We start from the raw sequence: 22,453 nt of genomic DNA on the forward strand, positions 1-22,453 counted from the left end.
ATGCCAATTCCCTGTAATAACTAAACTGCACTATTCCTAAAAGGGGCAGATTATCTAAATGGGTCAAAGCAAAATGTATAGCTTCTAAAGATGTAATTGCCCTTAAAGTAAGTGTCTTATTTATTTTTATCTTGTGAATATGAACCGTTCTTATTGGGAATACTACATTCAAGAAGATCAGCTACTTACTGTATGTTTATCTGTTTGACTAGTAATGGCCTCATAATTAATTTGTCAACATAGGAACAAAGCTAAGCCAGCAAGTTTGATGACTAAATAATGTCTTATAGTGATAAGATCATTTGCCAAACATTGTAAAACCCTCCAAATCGTTGGTTTACCATGGAAATATTAAGCTGAAAACATTATTTTAAAAAACCTCTGTTATTTCTGTTATTGTTAATCAGCTACAGTCTAGTTAATTTGTCACTGTCCTTATTATTAGTATTGTTTATTATTATTATCATCATTTTTGTTTATTTGTAAAGTGCCAACATATTCCGTAGCGTGGTACAATGCGGTACAGAGTTATGGCTGTAACATAAACAGTTACATGCAGGTGAGGACAAACATGCGCAGACAGATACAAAGAGGTAATAAGGGCCCTGCTCCGAGGAGCTTACACTCTAGAGGGAATGAGGGACAATGATGAAAAAGAAGGTAAGGTGGCTGCTTATTGTAGGATAAGGTGCGGCTGAGGTTAGAATATGGCTCAGTCTGACAGCTGAAGCCATTAAGGTTTTGGGGGGGGGGGAGATTGGTCCAGCCGCACCGTTGGTCCCCATGGGGTTGGAATGAGAGGGGAGTTGGATGTTAGAGGTATGGCGAATAGGCTTCCTTGAAAAGGTGAGTTTTCAGGGAGTTTTTAAATATCTGAAAACAGGGGGAGAGTCTGATGGTGCGTGGCAGGGAATTCCGGAGAGAGAGGGCAGCACAGAAGAAGTCTTGCAGGCGGGAGTGAGAGGAGGTAATAAAGTGGGAGAAGAGCTGGATGTCCTGGGCAGAACGTAAGGAGTGTTTAGGTGTGTCATTGGTTCACTTTTGTCCAAACTTTAACTACACCAGTGTTTTTCTCTGTCACTGTTTATTGTGAGTTACCAAATAATGGTGGGATCTCAGGTTTAACTACATGAAAGTAAATGAACAACAGAAATGTAAATAATCATCCAGGATTCATTGGTGATTCCACAAATGCTACCTGAAGGAGTTGCAAGACTTTCCACCTAGATGTGTTCTGCTGTAGTGGCACAATAGGATATTTACTGCTACAGAGGCGATAGAAACTGAGAAACCCTCTTCCTATCACGGCCGTTACTGTAAACTGCAGAAACTCCATCACAATTAAAAAGAAACAAACAAGGGCAAAAGAAACGAGGCTGATTTCTTTAACGAACGCCTGACTCTGCTACTAATGAGGACAAAGGTCTCTTGTGCTACCTTTTTAATTGATTTGATTCCAGTGCTTTGAGGGAACATTAAATAAAGAATAATGAGCAGAATGGGATTATGGTGCAGATGAAATGTCTGCGAGATGGCCGGAGGGGGAATCCTACTGAAGGTCAGGGACGGATGGGGGAGTCTGGTCGTAGTTTGGAACACTAATGAGCTTGGTATTCTCCACACAACATCTTTGATGGAATGATGAAGTGACAGCTTTGGAGGAGATTTCTGTTTTGCTTCATCGTATCCTGATAAACCAGGGGTGGGCAACTTCGGCCCTCAAGTACTACCAACAGGTCAGGTTTTTGAGGATATCCCTGCTTCAGCACAGGTGGCTCAATCATGAGCCACTGATTGAGCCATCTGTGCTGTAGCAAGGACTGATTAAGGTCTCTGTGGTGAAGCAGAGACTGACTGAGCCACCTGTGCTGAAGGACTGACTGAGCCACCAGTGCTGAAGCAAGGACTGACTGAGCCACCTGTGCTGAAGCAGGGATATCCTGAAAACCTGACCTCTTGGTGTCGCTTGAGAGCTGGAGTTGACCACCCCTGTGATAAACCCTCGCTGGCTGTTATGTTTGTTTTTAGGATTTTTTTCTCTCTCTCCAGCCTTCAGAACAGGAACCATCACCTGGAGGCCATGTTTTTAAGACGCCTCCTGAAACATTTGCCAAAATTTCAAATTTACTCCAAAAATGGAAAATCACTGCAAGATTTCACGCCCGCGGGTGAGAAAGTGAGGGCGATGGGCATGACAAAACTGAACTACATTGAGCTGCAACTTTAAGTATCTATTAAAGTTAACCCCTTAGCTGTCATGGGAGCCTGCACCACGTTGCAAAGCAGTGAGGTGGGTTAAGAAACAAGGACTCTGCAAATTAGGGATTTCTGGATCTAAAACTCAGCAGTGAAATAGACTAAAGGAGTTGTTTAGTGGTAAAAAAAACACTTGCCTTTGTAGTGGGATTAACCCAGTTCTTAATCCCAGTGTCAGCACTCCTTGTGATAGCGGGCTAATCAGTATCTCCCTGTGCCTCCGTCACCAAAATTAGATTGCAAGCTCTTTGGGGCAAATACACATTATTTCTGCAAAACCTTATGAACAGCGCTGTGGAGATTATCAGCACTATACTGAAAAAAGATGAAACCATCAGAGACCACATAATTTAAAAGTTGACTGTTTATTTTTCATGTCATACATGCAGTAATCACAATGTGAGATCCAGCAGTAAGTAGATCACCAGACAATGGAAGACAATGGCAGTAAAAGCCTGTTATCTGGATACATTGAAGACTGCATAATCCCATGCTCAAACATTACTGTGTAATACACTGCATGTTGTCCAGTTGATAAGATGCCCCCCCCCCCCGGGTTTGCCTCATTCACAAATGGACTTGTTGCACTGGGCGCTTGGTCACTTCGAGCAATGCAAGGGCTGTAAATAACATTTTCTCCTTTGCCTGTTTGGGGGTAAGTCTAAAATGTTGAAACTGCAGTAATGAAATTTTTTTCCCCATGTTAAAATGCTAAGCATTTGTTTAATTGAAATTATTTATTAGCTCATATAAAATAACCCCCTCCATGTTATGCTGCACTTGACCCCTGCACATCAGGGTAAATTGCCTGTCCCCTTCCTGCAGTCAGGTATTGCTGATGCCATTGGAATGCTTTAGCTCTGTTTGAATTGCACAGTACTTGCAGCAGTTTAGCTAAGAGTTCTTGTCTCATAGTACCTACTGGCCAAACCCTTCTATTAGCCTACATTACTCTTTCTGTATGATACCCATCAATAGAACAGCTCAAGGAGGCATTTAAATAATGACTGTACTTTTAACAGGCTGCAAACCATAGCATTGGACAGCTGATGCAGGGAGCTGACCGGGGTCCTGATATAGAAGTGAAGCAGGAACTAACCATGGTCCTGAAATGATCTAATTCACTGTGAAGACATTACCCTTGTGCTGAGGGGACAGTTCAGCCCCATTCAAATTAGACTAAAATCTTCCCCAGCACAAGGAAGACGACTTCACAGGTTTATTAGGAGACATAGGATAGTGTCATGTTGATGTTTGTGATGGGTTTATTCATGGTTGTTATAGTAGTTTCCTTCCGTAGCACTATCGACTTACCTCCTGACATAAAATTTCCTGAAGTGACTTATTACTTGCAAAAAAACCCCATCCAACATAAGCTGTAAAGAAACCGGCTTCTTCATTTCTCTGGATAAATCGGCGCCATAAATCATACACATGCACATTAACACATTCAGTTCAAAGCAGTGTGTTTCTGGCCCCAGCAGCACTAAAATGCATTATATAGATCAGGGGTGGGCAACTCCCGTCCTCAAGGGCCAACAACAGGTCAGGTTTTCAGGATATCCCTGCGTCAGCACAGGTGTCAGATGGCTCAGTCTTCAACTGAGCCACCTGTGCTGAAGCAGGGATAGCCGGCAAATCTGACCTGCTGATGGCCCTGGAGGACTGGAGTTGCCCACCCCTGATATAGATCATTACAGAAATAGTTCATGATCGTAAAAAAGCATCCCCACATTCCTCCTCTAAATCAACATGAGTGAGCCTTCTGTTTTTTAAGAGGGTGGCACCATTAAAATATATGGGCCGACTGGTAAGAGTGTAAGAGACTGATCACCATTCTTCAGCGTGTGGTACTACTCCTGTTTATCAGAGCAGCTAATGTGTAGAAGGGGGTGATCAAACTTCTAAGAGTCTGACCGTGAAGCTGGAAGGAGTGTTGATGTTGGATAATAATTTCTCTGCTCTCTGATCCACATTTGTAACTCTAATGAGAATTACTTGTGCTCGTCTCTTGGAGTTTAGAAAGAACGAAATGGCCTGGTGAGCAGGTGTAGGAGGTGAGCAGGTGCAATTGTTGGCAGGAACCAACAATGTTTTTTGTATCTATGGTCATTAAAAAAATATATACTTTTTAAAGAAAAGATGCAGTAAATGGTTAATACGTTCTCTGTCCTTGCAGACGTTGTGGATATATATATATATATATATATATATATATATATATCTGCCCTTAACCTCTTTACTGTTATTAAACACAGGTTTACAATTTTTTGCAGCCTCGGAGTCCTGTAACGCACATACTAAGGATGTTTTGGTTTTGTGGAAGAAAAACAAATTAAGGGACAGAGTCAGAGAACATAACAAATAAACTGTCCAGTTTGATATATCACAGCCCAATATTGTAAAATAAGGAGAAGGAATAGCCTTGCAGTCAAGGCACTGTCCTTTGAAGTGGGAGACCCATGCTGTGATTCATGAACTACACTCTTCATGTACAGTTTATGATACAGTAGCGCTAGAGCAAAAGAGTATACTGTCATAATATGAGATTATATTGTGTTGCTATTGAAGCAATTTATTGCAAGCCCCGTTGGCACAGAAAGTATTCAGCATCCTGTATAATCCCTGGTATATGTCCTCAAAGACTCACGATAACCTCTACAGGGCCAGCGAGGCCTTTAACATACTTCCAACTGACTAATTGCATAATGTGACTAAACAGAAGACACCAGGTGGCTGGAAGTGGTAAAAGAGATTAATTTCCTTCATTCAATGCATAGTCAACAACCTGTTCGGGAACAATGTTTCCCTCTCTCAAGTAAGGCTAGTAAGTCTTACACTTGAAGAAGAGACCTGCGAGGTTTGCACAGCTCTGTACAATAGAATTCTGTTTATAAAGAACGCTCATGTTGGTCCACTAAAGGTATCACAAGCTACAACAAATCTCTTCTAACCTGTGTGTGTGTGTCTTTGAAATCCAACTCTGCAGGAGGATCAGGGCAAATGAAAGTCAGATTTAACTCAGCTGGGTGTTTCGACATTCAGCCCTTAAGTTCTGCAGTGGGGTGAGCAGGCGACATTAACCCCATCATCTCTGAAGTTCACAGTAGAGGGGAGCTGCTAGTCTAACCCCTTCTCTGCCAGAGGAACAGGCAACACAATGCATAGAGTGCTTCTGGATCTAAAAGGGTTAAAAGATAAGTGAGGTATGTGTACGGTAATAAAGTGGGGGTATTCAACCGCTCAACACTTCTATTAAGGTCTGTTTGTTATTAATGGTTTTTGAAGTACTGATACAGTGATGAAGAACCCCCATGGATAGTTCAAACTCTGCTGCTCTTTGTTGAAGGTCTCAAATCGTCCAGGGATCGCATCGCTAGAGCGATTCCAGGGCAGATTTAAGACGTTTTTAATAGACCCCCAATATATTCTGTTTATCTACAAACAATAGAAAACTAATTGCATGCATAGTGATGTCCAGCACTCATGCTCACGGATTGGTCCCACTCTTGGATCTATCAATATGTTGAGTTCTTAATAAATCTCAACCAAAACAGCCATGAGTGCTGCCCTTCACCACACATACTGTATGTCTTTATTTATATAGCGCCATTAATGTACATAGCGCTGTACTGGATACCGGATACATACTGGATCTGGCCTCCCATCTACCCAAGGCAAGCAACTCCGGACGTCTGGAGTGCCCCTTTTTTCTCTTTCATAAAAAAAACAGATGGGGCACTTCCTAAGGAAGCATGTGATCAGTTCTTGAATGGTTATTGCTAGGAATTCTGGCATTCACATATTAGCAGCCCAGATGTGTTTTCCTAATTGGAAATGGGGTCGGAGAAAGAATACGCATTGTACAGGGAGCAATGGTATTCAGGTGGGATGCCACTAGATATTCACAGTAGTACATGGGATGCTTATTCAATCCTTAAATACGTTATATTCTTTTTGGTTTGGATGTGTGTGTGTGTGTGTGTATATATATATACACATATATATATATATATATATATATATATATACACATATACATATATATATATATATATATACACACACACACATATATATATATACACTATATATATATATATATATATATATATATATATATACACACATATATATATATACACTATATATATATATATATATACACACATATATATATATATATACACTATATATATATATATATATATATATTATATATATATATATATACATATACACACACACACACACACACACACACACACACACACACACACACACACACACACACACACACACACACACACACACACACACCTAGTGTGTGAGTGGGTGCATATACTAAATATGCACAATGATTTGCACGCACACTCACCTCATTTGGGCAGATATGTTGTAACATTCTGTATTATTGCTGCCTGTGAATCCTATGAAAACTTTTGTATTATTTGGGTAAACAATGAAGCTAGCCACATCTGTGTGTAAATGTGTGTGTGTGTGTATATATATATTATATATACATACACACACACACCTGTAGCCCAGAAGGCTTAACTAGTTAATTGCCGAGAAGGGCCTGCAGTGCATTAGTGTGCAATGTGATGCAGTCCTCTGGCATGGAGGTGGTTACAGTGGGTGGTATCCTGCATACAAGACCCCCTTCCATTAAAGCAGGTACGGTCCCTACAGGAAGATCAGGATTTGTTTATTCGGGAACAGTCTCGCAGAAGAACCTCCTCTTCTACACTTGGATGACAAACTCCGGGTTTGTGTATGAGAATCCGGCAAACTCATTTTGATCCAGGTTCATGATAAAGAGTTTGTCTGTGAGGGTGAGTTCCACCGGCTGGCGAGTGAACTCCTTGTCAAAGTTAGACGTGTCCCTCTTGTCCTTCTGTGAAAGGGGAAAAGTGAACAGACCCTTCGTTATAAATGAGAGGAAAGGAGAATGGCTAGAGTTATGGCAGGGCTTCTCAACTCTTAGACTGAGCCACTTGTGCTGAAGCAGGAATATCCTTAAAACTTGACCTGTTGGGGGGTCTTGAGGACTGGAGTTGAGAAGCCCTGGGTTATGGGGGATGGAGTCATATTTTGTAGCAAGGAGCTGTGTATTGAAACGCTGCATAGGTCTTCCATATCAGATGTGGATGTTTATGATGGAGAAATGGTAAACAGCGGTTGCCATCCCAACTCATCTATCCATCCATCTACACACAAACACACACACACACACAAGTTCTGACAGTTACCATGACAACCTCTCCACCACGCTACACTGCAGCATCTTACGGCCTAGCGTTCTCACGAGAGCACAGACATGCTCTTACCGTATATGGCAGGCACGCCTGTAGCTGTGCACATGGGTGACTTGCGCTCATATAAAACAGATACACGCATTGCTTAAAAGTGGCCCGCACCTTTATGTGGTCCCTAACTGCTAACAATTTGAAGACCTATCTTAATGATTTGGAGTCGGTCTCACTGATTTTTAGCATTTCATACGTTTCACCGTAATTCTCCATCCCAATGGCATACTTTGGGCCAGACTCCTGTGAAATCTAACAGATTTTCTTCCTTGGAGGGCGACATCCGAGGGTTTTTATTTATTTGTGTAACAGTAAAATGAACACTTCAGCCATGTAACACTTTTGGTAGAAGTGGCTTTACAACTCCATATACATTTAATAACTTTTAAAAATGGAACCAAACCACGGAAGTGATCAGGAGTGAAGGGGGCAGGGTTTGTGTGTGTGTGTGTGTGTGTGTGTGTGTGTATATATATAAAAATATAAACGCCAGGCTTTTGTTACAGGCGAGAGACGGCTGGTGTGAAAATGTCTGGGAACTGGAGCAGTTACTGGACTAAAGGTTCTTAAAGTGTCTTCCTTGGATCAAGTCCACAAAGACTTGATTGTTGGCTCTGAACCCAGACTTTATTGGGTGGCATTTTGAAGAGACCACAAAAATATTATTTAAAATCAACATTTCCTCAAAATAGAAAACAAATCGATAAAACCACAAATGGTTCCCTCCTTCACCGCCCCAGTGATTGAACCTTCTGTAATGAATGTGGCTTTGTAGATAGTTTGCGCATGGCAAATAAGAAAGTACTAAGCAGGCAGTGTACTCTAGCAGGGGTGAGCAAACTAGGGGCGAGGCGATTACAGGGGCTCTGCGCTCTTCCGTGGGGCATTTCAATTAAATGCCGGGGGACCACGCGAGAGACCTATGTAACTCACTTACCTTGGCTTCCAGCAACGCATCGTCATGGCAACGCGGCGTCAAATGACGTAGCGTTACCATGGCAACATGACATCACATGACCCTGCGGTGTCATTTGACGCCGGAGACAAGGTAAGGGGGCAACAGCATGCACGGGGGTGCAGGGAGAAATGTTTGCGTACCCTGCTCTAAAGGCAGGAGTGCCCAAAGTTTTGACCCTGCACCCCACTTGCCTTCTCACCTCCCGCCCATGCCCCCACTCTTGCATCAAATGTCATGTGGCCCCGCAGCGTCATTTGACGCCAGTTACTATGGCGACGCGTCATCGAAGATCAGGTAGGAGAAGCTGCAGAGGCCTCACGCTGTCCCCCCACCACTTAAAGTGTCTTGGGGGAGAGCATGGCACCTCTGTAGCTGCCGCGCCCCCCTGGAAATTCTCCCACCCCCCCCCCCTGGGTGGAGCACCCCCCCACTATGCGCACCCCTGCTCTAAGGCAGGGGCATGCAAACGTCCCCCCTTACCTTGGCTCCAGTGTTAAATGACGTGACGTTGCCATAACAGGTAGGGGTGCACAACTTCAGTCCTCAAGCTCCCCCCACCCCTCAACAGGTCAGGTTTTCAGGATATCCCTGCTTCAGCACCAGTGGCTCAATCAGTCCCCACTTCAGCACCGGTGGCTCAATCAGAGGCTCAGTATTCGACTGAGCCACCTTTGCTGAAGCTGGGATATCCTGAAAACCTCAGGGGCTTGAGGACTGGAGTTGAGCCCAGCTGCTCTAAGGAGATGTTCTAAACTGCCCCGCCTGCTCCCCCCCAGTACTCCTGCATAGGGTTTGCCTAGTACATTATTTTCCTTATCCTGTTGGAAGGAATTGCTTAAATCAAGAGGTCTGCTCACTGTCTTGTTGAATCTGCCGTACTTTCCCTTAATACTTTTCCAAAAGCAACATCTACGCTGACACTATCCAACCCACTACATACAGTATGTACGTGTAACAGGAGTCTCCACCTCAGGGGTTGTCACCCGCCATATTATGGCCCAGATATACTATTCCAGAAGACACCTTGCAGTGCATTCACGTTTGAATCAGCTCGAAAATGTTTTCCCGCCCCAGAAGGCGTCTCGTGGAATAGCACTACTTAGTGAATGTGCGCCCATGTGCTTTTCAGAGCCCAAACGACCAGTCCCCTCGGTCTTGCACATTCTGCTTCTCCATAAAGTTTCATTCATTGAAAAAATAAACCCAACTGGTTGGAAACAGGAGCTGGCTCCTTACATCGTCGTCTATTCCATTTTATTGATATGGAAAGTTAAATTGGCACATTACATTTACACAGCTGATCAATACAAGGTGACAGGACATGAGGCTTTTAGGACAGTATAAAACAGAAAATAACCATGGCAAAAATGAAAATAAAAACGAGGCGGGAGTTTGCTTCGTCTCCTATAGAACTGGATCTACAGTATTGTGTAAAGGAAGCAGACAAACCCCATATATCCTTGGGAAGTCACACACATGAGCTGTGTAACATCTAAACCAAGGCTAGGTAACTCCAGTCCTCAAGGGCCAACTGGTCAGGTTTTAAGGATATCCCTGCTTCAGCACAGGTTGCTCAGTCTTCAACTGAGACACCTGTGCTGAAGCAGGTATATCCTTAAAACCTGACCAGTTGGTGGCCCTTGAGGACTGGAGTTGCCCAGCCCTGATCTAAACCCTTTCTCTGCCGAGGACCTACATATTCATCTGATTTGATATATACCCAGAGAAGGGGACATAGCAGAACCCAGGAAAGAATGGGGAATTCCAACAACTCATTTCACACTTGCAGATCCAATTCCCACTTCAGCAGAGATGCTCTTGGGGGTCTTATAGAGCTAACATCACTGGAAGGAGACCCTGTGTGTATCTAAAGCTGGACAATCCTCCGCTCCCTAAAACTCCTCTTCGAGCCGTGCTCTGCATGTCTTGCAAACACTGAGAGGACGTTTAACGAACAAACACTCTTCAGGACTCTTAAAAGTTACCAAAGGGGTGCGTCAAATATCCCTTTGGTGCCTTGCAAGTCAGTGGACTAATGCTCACTGTGTCCCCTCTTTGAACAGCGTTAACACTTTGCAAGTCTATGAATGTGAAGGGGACATTGCAATGGATGGATGTGTATTTCTATGAAAACAAAACTTGGGCCGGTCCACTTATCTGTTGATCCCGTTGCAGGCTTCAGACCGTGGAATAACTGTACTTTGTGGCCTTTTCCAAATGTGTGAAAACATGTAAAGTACACGCTGGGATGAAGGAATAGCTCCAGCTCTACAGAGAGTGCGAGAGTAGTATGTTTGGGTTGTGTTACAAAGCACACGTATGTACTGTACTCTCCTTTGGTATCCGAGTTAAAGTAAAGAGAATGTGCTCACTTTGAGAAGCTCTCTATCATAACCACCTGCAGCAGTCCATCCACAATGGAATGAAACTATATCCATATGTATCTATCATGAACAGGCTGATGAAATCCATAGTCGCCCTCCATGATAAATGGGAAGATTAGGCCAGTTGGCATTTTTAAATCGTTCGCCGGCAGTGGAAACACACTCCAGGGTGATTAAGACGCAGCTGGCAATTTCAGTTAGCGGTTCTCATATTTTAGGGCTTTTTGAGATATTTCTAATCAATATTTAGATGTTACATTTTTTTTTTAGCAGTCTTAATAACTCTGCTGCCACCGACGCTTGCAAGACACTGCACAGCAACTTATTGCAGACATTCCTAGCAGAAAAAACCCGCTACTCTCAGGCTCATTATAATCCCAATATCCTACCCCCAAGTCAAGTTTTAGAGATCGCAAACCAACATCCCACTTAAATATTTGCTATGTGTACCACGGTCATTGGTTGCTCCTACACTTCAGAATATTGGCGCTCGCTGATTTAGCATACGCTGTATATACCTAGATTACCGGGAGTGTTCCCAATATCCCCCAAAACACTCCAACACCGCTCAATAACAGCAATTATTATGCTTTCTGCAGCAATTTGCGAGCTTATTTAGTGAACCCTCCATCTGCATCTGACAGTAATCCTCTTTTTGATGTAGCTCGGGGTTTGAAGTAGGACATGTTATTTCTTTACTCGCAGCTTCAGGTGGAAACTATGCTGAAGAAGTGAGGAGTGCACATAGCGAGCACCCATGCTGATGCTGGCGGACATGACATTAGTTTGGCAGGTTGTGCCACCTGTCCTTGAATAGATATGAAAGGTGTTCATAGACATTACCGTTACTGAAGATGTGCGGATGTCTGCTTTGGAGCCCATGGATGAGACATGGAACATTGGAAGAAGAGACGCTCGCACACAGTGTCTATGGAGAACTTTCATTTGACACAACACAAGGAACCATGACCTGCACAGATCAGATGGAGTGGAGGAGCAAAATGAGCACAAACTTCCCACAGCAGGAAGCACATCCTGAAACTCCTAGCACAGGCCCCTGCTGTACGACAGTAATGTGCAGAGGGTAATGAGTTAATGCATGGATAAAGCAGCCTGCTGAATGGCCAGTTTCTATAAGGGAGCCTCAGGCATTCATTGTGTTAGTGCATCCTCTCCCTCTCTTATGCAGAAATGAGGATGGTGATGGGAGGCCTAGCACATGGGAACATCTGCAGAATTAAATAATCAATACGTTTTGGCCATTTTGGAAATAAATGTGGAGTGTGCACTGCTCCAAAACCCACATTACAGAAAGTCTGAGCGGCGCGTTATGCTTGTGATATCACAAGAGAGCTGGCAGACGACAGTCCAATGGGAATTCAAACAGCTGTGACTTCAATTGGGCAGGGACCCCGAGCAGCGCTGTAGGCAGCTTTAACCTTCAGCACGGAGAGATCCACAAACAATGCACTCACATTTGTTGTTGACCTCTCCCGTACCGAACAATTTAAAATAGATTTTTTTCCAGGGAGGGGACAGCACGATTGCAAACCATGCCCCGTTATCCATTTTTTGGGGGGTGAGGAGGTTGGGAGGACTTATTGATTTGTTTTAAACTACAGTCGTCCCAACAGCCCCGAAGAGTTTGGGTTTCCAACCCGGTTTCTCGGAGACAAAGCGGCACCAGGGTTTGTACTTGGTGCATGAGTAGGGTAGATTTGGTTTGCCCCAAAAATATAATCTGTTTTGGTGTCTCAGGGACGTGTTTATAGGGAGCCCTGCTTACACAGTTAGCTGCAAATCCACATGCTCTATTTAACCAGTATGTTCATTTTTCTTCTTCTGAATATCCCTTTTTTTAAAAATGCACTCTCTCTTAGCTTGCTAATGGAAACATAAGGAATCGTCAAAAAGGGATCCGCACGCAGCGAGGCTGAATGCCACACAGGCACGGCGCGGGCAGACTCCGCGACATGGCGCTATGGACACGCAGCGAGGCAATGCCACACAGGCACGGCGCGGGCAGACTCCGCGAGATGGCGCTATGGACACGCAGTGAGGCAATGCCACACAGGCACGGCGCGGGCAGACTCCGCGACATGGCGCTATGGACACGCAGCGAGGCAATGCCACACAGGCACGGCGCGGGCAGACTCCGCGACATGGCGCTATGGACACGCAGCGAGGCAATGCCACACAGGCACGGCGCGGGCAGACTCAACGATATGGCGCTATGGACACGCAGTGAGGCAATGCCACACAGGCACGGCGCGGGCAGACTCCGCGACATGGCGCTATGGACACGCAGCGAGGCAATGCCACACAGGCACGGCGCGGGCAGACTCCGCGACATGGCGCTATGGACACGCAGCGAGGCAATGCCACACAGACACAGCACGGGCAGACTCAACGAGATGGCGCTATGGACACGCAGCGAGGCAATGCCACACAGACACAGCGCGGGCAGACTCAGCGAGATGGCGCTATGGACACGCAACAAGGGTGTGTTGTATAGGTGCACCCAGGGGGGTGAGGTTACACGCATGCAGCCAGGATTTGCTGCACACTCCTGGGCCAACTCTCCTTAGTTCTTCACCTCCTCATTAAAAAACACAGAGTTAACAAATGAAAAGCCTTCAAATTCTGACTGGTCAAGGTTCCTGATGACCTCCTGGTCGGGTGGCGTTAGCACTGGCGGATGGCGGGTGAAAAACTTGTCGAAGTTCTCAGCATTTCGGCCGCACTATGAGAGGAGGGGGGAGAAAAATAAACCATGGGAGGTGGTAAAAAGAAATAGATGTCAGAACAAACAAAAGAATAGGGCACGGTTTCAGAAAGAACTACAGGCTGAGCAGAGAGGGAGAAGAGAAGCAGTCAGGGAAAGGAAGACAGCATTGGTGACCATCATGTTTCAAAAATGGCTTCAAATTAGAAAGATATCAGCTTGCCCTGTTCATGATTTGTCACATATGTATGGCCAATCCTTTCACCAGCAGAATGCTCCTTACACGGAGAAGCAGGGTGAATATACATGTGTTTTACATGCCCTGTTCATGCCCCTGTCACAATTGTGCCGGCAAAGCATTGTCTCAGGCATGGAAGGGTTTTTTTTTTTTTTCTCACTTTTAGTCCTATGTGGACATATATGTATTATATACGTATATGTGTCAGCTGCTGGTTAGCCTCTGGTCATAGACCATTTGTTAGAGATATTTTACATCTCATGGAGTAATTACTCACTTTCTATCTTCCACAGCGAGTGCTTGATATAGGAAGTTTTGGGGGTTCTCTTTGGACCCACCTTGTTAAAACGACGATTGTTTGTCCTATAGCACCCTGTTATAATTTAGTATTGGTATTAGGCTGAGCGGTACAGTCACCATAATTGGCTAATGGAAGGGGTTACCCTTCTTTATTCTCTTTGGGCAATGGAGGACTATGGTTACCATCTAAATATTAACCCGCCCTTTTAAGTTATCCCAATCACTGTTTTGAAGGTGCAGGTCATTAAACAATTTCAGAAACACCCAATTGAACAGAGAATGCTTAAAAGCAAAACAATGGATTTCATATTTCAAGAGATGGCAGCCATTTTTATAATCCCCTACAAATTGCAACCATGAGTGATAAAAACCCACCTGTATTTGTAAATATATGGTTTAATGATATTTACTTGTCCCATATATATGTTACTAGCCCTAGCAACTCAATGAATGGTAAACTTTCCTATTTTAGCAGCCTACAAGTAATGCTCATATCGATTATATTATTCATCTCCCAATATACTGGGGGAAAAGCCCCTTAGAAGGTCCTAGCTCAGGGGGTGGCCATGACAGCATTTGATGTGGCGCGTGTGATCCTCCGCGGATCAGCCTCCTCGCGCGCCATAAATCGAGGCGAACCTCCGTGAGGATGGAGCGCCCCCTCCGCAGCAGGACAGGGAGCAGAGCTGGGGTCTAGTGCCAGATGCAGAGGTTGGGACCGGACTTCCGGCACATAAATACACACGTGTGTGTGTGTGTGTGTGTGTGTGTGTGTGTGTGTGTGTGTGTGTGTGTGTGTGTGTGTGTGTCAACATGAGAAGAGGCTGATCCCCAGAGAATCTTGTGCCACTGTACCCCCAAGATAAAATTGTGAGGGATGGAGGGGGTAAAATTCCGAGGGGGACGGGGCAAAATTGCCCTACTCCCCCTTGATTTTTTTGGCCATTCTGAGGGAAAAAAACAAAACAAAACAAAAACACTGGCCCACTCCTGTCCTTTTTATAACAGGAATGAGAGAACTGGCTGAAAATATCTTCTAATCTGAAGCCATCCAGATGCATATGCATCAAAAGCTGCAGCGACAAATAACTTTATTGAAACAATGAGACAACAAAAAGCAAACGGAATGATATGAGGGTTGTGACGTGGCTGTGACGTGGCTGTGAGCTAGGAACATAATGGGGAGGGGGAGGGGGGGGGGGAGATTGGGAGACTATATCCACTGAAAAACTACAGGGTCTGGTGAATTCTGTGCAGAGGGGTTTTCTATTTTTAGGATATCTGCAGTGTAACCCCTTCACTACCAACGGGGCCAGCAAAGTAGGGAAGGTGGCAACCTCTTATGAGGTCCAAGTATTGTGTTTTCTTTTAATTCATTTCCATATGCTTAACATGATTTACCCAAAGACATATAAACAGAGCTAGCTTGTACCTATAGCAATATGTGATGTATATTTATTGCTTTTATTGTGTTGCAACTTCAGTGCACGTTAAACATATATATACATTTTTTGTTTTAATGAAGAGCTAATAATCTCATCTTTAGTCCTTGAGGCACAGGGAGATGTTACATGTGCTGTAATGAATTAGAAGAGCGCACACACTTCTGTGGAAGGTGTAAATAACACACTATCCCTTGAGAAAGCAAAGAGTGGCTTTGCGAAACGCGTAGGGTGATCTCCTGCTGCAGAACAGTGCCCAAAGGATTCTGGCAACCTGCTGGAGCCTGCTGCACCTATTTCCATACCCACGGAGGGTCATCCCGGTGAGTCCGGAAGTGAAGAGACGAGCGCGCAACTCAGCGGCTTCACTCCAGCGCAAGGGGACTGTACCCAGGAGAACGGAGGCAGCAGAGTTAGTAGAGTAGGAGACATCCAATGGTGGTGTACAACGCTGTGTCTGTGTGCTGGATGAAAGCACTACACTTGTGAGTGGGAACTTTATTCCCTTTTGACTTAACTGTATTAATAAAATCTGCACCATTGTCGTGGTGTGTGTGTTCTTCTAATCCACTACAGCATAGTCTTCTTTGCCCTAAGAGTTGGGAATATTCTTTAAGGAGAAGCACCTACCACTGATGGGCTTTAAGGCTATTCCCCCAAATTAATGACGTGGATAATCATAGTTTATGATATATATATATATATATATATATATATATATATATATATATATATATATATATATATATATATATATATACACAGTATATAACCTCTTATTGGGATTGGTGATTTTTATGCAATTTTTAGCGTTTTTTGGTTGTTATTTTTTTTTTATTGACAATGTTACTTTGTCGTGGTCCCCAGGAAAGCATACAATGGGATCCCGGGCCTTCTTCTTACCATGAACTACTCCTTTAGTTCTACAAATGGTACGCAGTGTCCGCTGCAAGTCAAAATCCTTCCTTCTCCATCTTGCATATGGTGGCACCGTACAAAGATTGAGAATAATGGCATTTTGTTTCAATTGCAGCCGGCCCTTAGATCAGTTTCCTTTTGCTAGAAACCCTGGAAAGGTTTGTTCTTGTTTTTTGGGTCAATTAAATGAAATTCAACCAAAATCCCCCATGATAGAGGTTCCTGGCAGACGAGTGGCGTGTGATGCTGTGCATGGATTGTGGGTTTCTGTGCATGTTGCAGTCTTCAGTAATACCCTCCACCCTCTCCCCATCTTAAATTGAGCAACTTGATAGCAACATTGCTGTAAAAGGATAAACGGAGAATCAATAAACTGGTCCAATAAAAGTAAAAAAATAAAGGGGAGGTGGTAATGGGGGCAATTGCCTTTAACTGATAAATAATGTTCTGCACAATAAATGCAAATTACACGGCTCCCACTCACCATCTTCCCCACGTACACTAATATGTGCCCCACCCTCAGTCCCACACAAAGGATGGATGTTCATTCCACTTGTGACCTCTCCCTTTCCCCCTGGAAACGGAGCCTTTTAAGGCAGATTTTTCCTTGCCTGGAGCCCGAGTCTCTAGAGGTGAGGAGGCATTTCTCTTGCGCCAACCAGTCTTAGAGGTGGTGGGATTTGGGTCCTTGCACCATACAATCCTAAAAGATGGGCTTTGTGCATCCCTGTACACATGGAGGTTACATGCTCTGCATCCCTACAGTCCTAGAGGTTACAGGCTCTGCATCCCTGCACTCGGCAGTCCTAGAGGTTACAGGCTCTGCATCCCTGCACAATGCAGTCCTGAAGGTTACATGCTCTGCATCGCTGCACACTGCAGTCCTGAAGGTTACATGCTCTGCATCGCTGCACACTGCAGTCCTAGAGGTTACAGGCTCTGCATCCCTGCACACTGCAGTCCTAGAGGTTACAGGCTCTGCATCCCTGCACACTGCAGTCCTAGAGGTTATATATAGGCTCTGCATCCCTGCACACTGCAGTCCTAGAGGTTACAGGCTCTGCATCCCTGCACACTGCAGTCCTAGAGGTTACAGGCTCTGCATCCTTGCACACTGCAGTCCTAGAGGTTATATATAGGCTCTGCATCCCTGCACACGTAGAGCTGATGAGCACTGTCCTGTCCTACACAGGTCAAGCCCTAATCCTGCAGATTACACCCTGCATTTATCCTCGACGTGAAAGGTGTTTTTCGTACCATTCTGCACTATAGGTGCCAGGGTCTTTGTACTTTCCCCATTTGCAATTCAACAACCCGACATTGCACACAAACCCCGTTACTGGGACTGAATGCAAACGGCGAAAATTAAACTCGGCAAATAAAAAAGGTGTTTCATTTTCAAAATGCAGCAACATGTCTACACGCTGCCCTGTGAAACATTCGCTCATCGCTAGCTGCAGCCTGGCTCCTCCTTCCCAGTCTTTTATTAGTCTCCGAGTCTCACCCTTACATTCCATTCCTGTTCACTGGACTGTGGCAAAGTGTCCCAGGTGAAATAATATGCACTGCCAAGGAGAAAGTGCTAAATGGGACAGGTAGAGAGATGTCAGGAGTGCATGCGTGTATTTAGAAGAACACACACACACACACACACACACACACACACACACACACACACACACACACACACACACACACACACACACACACACACACACACACACACACACACACACACACACACACACACACACACACACACACACACACACACACACACACACACCTAAATCTTCCTGATCTGCCCTTTTACAGACCTAGTGGAAGAGCCCTGGTGTACACACTTGCCTTTAATACACACACATCACACACAGTGTAAACTAGAGATGTGCAAACATTTCGGTAAAGTTGGCGCTCTGTGCAAAACGTGCTGGGGGCGTTTTTCGCAAAGAATTTTCCAGGAGCAGATTTGAAGACATTCACACAGCTGGGGTCAAACGTGTCCATGACGCTGCCGTTTTTGCATATATTCCCGCACGTGTGAACTTTCACACACGCCAAATGAAAGCGAGAAAAAAAAATAAAACATGGAATAATCTGCAAAGCAAAATTTGAGAACATTTGCACATCTCTAGTGTAAACTAACCGCAATGCTAAAGTCATGTAGCACAGAACTCTGTGACCTCCTCTTCCACACACACAGCGATAACCAGTTATTCCACATTTACACTTAAGCACATACATGACAAAACACAACATATCTGAAGAGCAGGTGCACGTTTTTACATACACACATAGCAGGGTGTACACGCTACACAACAGACAGCTACTGAAGGTCTCCACCTACGCACAGCACCCGGTCACTCCCTCAAAATATTCACCACATCCACCAAATATCATCAGATTGGCTCACACCGCACTCCCAAAGTGCAGTCCATTCAGTCTCTGATGTACGACACCTTGTGATGTTTTCTACCAAGTGTAAGGTACCATGTTGCTGAATGTTACTGAATGATTGCATGGCACTAATTGTAATAATGTGGCATCGAATAGTACAACTTGCACTATAGGGTATGATATAGTTACAATCAATCAGTTTTGTAAACAATATTCTTGTATATAGTACTACAGTGTTATATACAGAACTGTTAGCCATGTATGGTACAAGCCGGTATGGTAATACATATTAAATAATTACTAGAGTGTTGCACTGTAAAATATATACGTGCTGTATAATATTATTCTATACCTTTCAGAAAGAGGCACCAAAAACAGATGGTGCATTTTTAATAAATGTAACTGCAAACTATAAAGATTAAATTATTCAGACTGCTGCTGTCTTGTAAACTGTCAGAATCGCTTAGCTTCTCGTGCTCACGCTAAAATAGGTCACAGAGAGGCAAACACGAGCCAGGGGGTGGGGAAATAAAGCTCACGTGACCCCATCACTACCTCCCCCCCCTCCCACACAAGTATCCGGCCGTTCCTCCTTCTCTTACCGTGCACCCCAAAACTGGAACAACCTACCAGAGACTCTCACATCCACCACGTTTAAGTTCGTTCAAATCTAAGGCTGTCTCACATTTTAATCTGGTCTGTAACTGTTTCATACGCCCATAATATATATTTTCTTTAACTGTGCATGCAATGTCTTGTATATAATGTATACCCTGTTCATTTATGTAACTGTATTTGTAACCATGTATTATTTTGTTTTACTCTGTGCCCAGGACATACTTGAAAACGAGAGGTAACTCTCAATGTATTACTACCTGGTAAAATATTTTATAAATAAATAAAACACCATGGCGGCATTTACTATCCCTGTGCTCGCATAGGCTGTTCTGCGCTCCTGAAAGAACAGCGGGAAGCAGCACGTCCGTTCTGTGCAGCAGACGAGAGGTGATGAGAAAGTTGCAGCAGGACAAGAGTGCTTCAGAGCTGCAGGTTATATGCCAACCGTTACTCACATGGGACATGGTTATATACATGACCTTACCCCCACCCCCTTCTCTAAGGAGGGGGACAGAGTGGTGCAAGGATGCAGATCCAGTGACCTCTAGGACTGACCGCTTCCATTGGTCTCTGCAGATAGGACGTTTTTTGTTTTTTTATCCATGCATTGGGAATATCCCAACACTGACAAGTCCGATTAAGTGTAAGCAGCAGGCAATATCAGCAATGCTACATTTCCATCCTACTGGGGAGATACAAGTTAGAACAGGGGTGCTCAACTGCAGTCCGCAAGACACCTCAGCAGGTCAGATTTTGAGGACACCCGAGCTTCAGCACAGGTAGCTCAATCATTCCCTGCTTCAGCACAGCTGGCTCAATAAGTGACTCAGTCTTTGACTCATTGAGCCACCTGTGCTGAAGCTGGAATATCTTCAAAACCTGACCTGTTGGGAGGTCTTGAGGACTGGAGTTGAGAACTCCTGGGTTAGATAAAAAAAAAAAGGTGTTCTCCGATAGAATATTATATAATTATGCCTGGGCCCCTCAGTTGGCTTGAAAAGACTCACACTAAAGCTGTGACATGCAGGGGGCTGGAAATCAAGTGAGTGGCTGTCACATCTCACTGACCCCTGCACAAAGGACACCAGTAATGGTAAAACCCTCTTCTGCCAAATGGCCCAGGGGGAAAAAGCATAGAGCAATGTATCGCTGGTCCCTTTAGCACAGAAGGGGTTTTATATAGGGTGCGAAGTGCATTAGAACAGAAAATGTAGTTATGTGCCCATCAGGATTCTGTTAATCAGTATACCGTAGGTCTCAGAATTGTGCAAGGTGTGTGTGGTATAGGGAATCTCTTAAAAAGTGTGTATGGTATCTCTTAAAAAGCAAAACTTTAGCTTGCGGGTTATAATTTAGCAGTACTAAGCACCACCAAGAACTGTCTGTCACGCTTTGGCCACTGATTATGTGCTGTGGGACACATGGGAGGAACAACACTGTTACAGTACAAAAGTACTTTGCTACAGTTGAGAACACACAAGTACACACACACAAACATTGTGCACAAACTATACACACAAAAGCTGAGCGCGCGCACACGCACGCACACAAACTCCTGCAGCAAAGAAATATACAGAACACACGCAAGCAGTGTACAGTACAAACACAGTGTGCACAAGCACACAAACACAGTGTGCACAAGCACACAAACACAGTGTGCACAAGCACACAAACACAGTGTGCACAAGCACACAAACACAGTGTGCACAAGCACACAAACACAGTGTGCACAAGCACACAAACACAGTGTGCACAAACACACAAACACAGTGTGCACAAGCACACAAACACAGTGTGCACAAGCACACAAACACAGTGTGCACAAGCACACAAACACAGTGTGCACAAGCACACAAACACAGTGTGCACAAGCACACAAACACAGTGTGCACAAGCACACAAACACAGTGTGCACAAGCACACAAACACAGTGTGCACACTTGGCACTGGAAGTGAATGGCTGGGTCAGTGCCAGGCTGCAGGACTCACCGCCTTTGGCTTGTATGGCGGTTGCACCTCTTTGCTCTCCAGCTTCTCCCAGTCGATGTATCGGAAGAAGGCGTGATCCTTAACGTCTCGCTCCCCCTCCGGACCGCAGCCGAGCCGCTTCCCTGGGTGCTTCGTCATGAGCTGCGAAGGGAAGAGGCACCATGGATAACCACACCACGTTAATTCTTAAACCATGGACAACAACAAGCTAACCTTTGTGTTGCTGGCCCCTCTATCAGCGAAGGAGTTAAGGAAATAATTCACAATGTTAAAGTAGTACTGGGATAGCAAAGGCTGCTACAGGACAAGATAACCGAGCTCTGTGCCTGGGAGTCAGCAGTGGGATATCATGACGGAGGTGTATCTGTCTATACTGGGAGTCAGCAGTGGGATATCATGACGGAGGTGTATCTGTCTATACTGGGATTCAGCAGTGGGATATCATGACGGAGGTGTATCTGTCTATACTGGGAGTCAGCAGTGGGATATCATGACGGAGGTGTATCTGTCTATACTGGGAGTCAGCAGTGGGATATCATGACGGAGGTGTATCTGTCTATACTGGGAGTCAGCAGTGGGATATCATGACGGAGGTGTATCTATCTATACTGGGAGTCAGCAGTGGGATATCATGACGGAGGTGTATCTGTCTATACTGGGAGTCAGCAGTGGGATATCATGACGGAGGTGTATCTGTCTATACTGGGAGTCAGCAGTGGGATATCATGACGGAGGTGTATCTGTCTATACTGGGAGTCAGCAGTGGGATATCATGACGGAGGTGTATCTGTCTATACTGGGAGTCAGCAGTGGGATATCATGACGGAGGTGTATCTGTCTATACTGGGAGTCAGCAGTGGAATATCATGACGGAGGTGTATCTGTCTATACTGGGAGTCAGCAGTGGGATATCATGACG

General features: G+C 44.6%; 1 protein-coding gene across 1 annotated transcript in view; it reads right to left on the reverse strand.

The window, feature by feature from the left end:
• Positions 1–9,760: 9,760 nt before the first annotated feature.
• PRKCB (protein kinase C beta) overlaps positions 9,761–22,453 on the reverse strand; it is a 124,707-nt gene continuing 112,014 nt past the window's right edge. The window contains 2 exon segments of the mRNA XM_075565672.1: positions 9,761–13,650; positions 21,535–21,675. Coding sequence (XP_075421787.1) covers positions 13,492–13,650; positions 21,535–21,675 — 300 coding nt within the window. The 3' untranslated portion in view covers positions 9,761–13,491.

This window comes from Ascaphus truei, chromosome 11 (assembly GCF_040206685.1).
Source record: "Ascaphus truei isolate aAscTru1 chromosome 11, aAscTru1.hap1, whole genome shotgun sequence".
Classification (NCBI taxonomy): domain Eukaryota; kingdom Metazoa; phylum Chordata; class Amphibia; order Anura; family Ascaphidae; genus Ascaphus; species Ascaphus truei.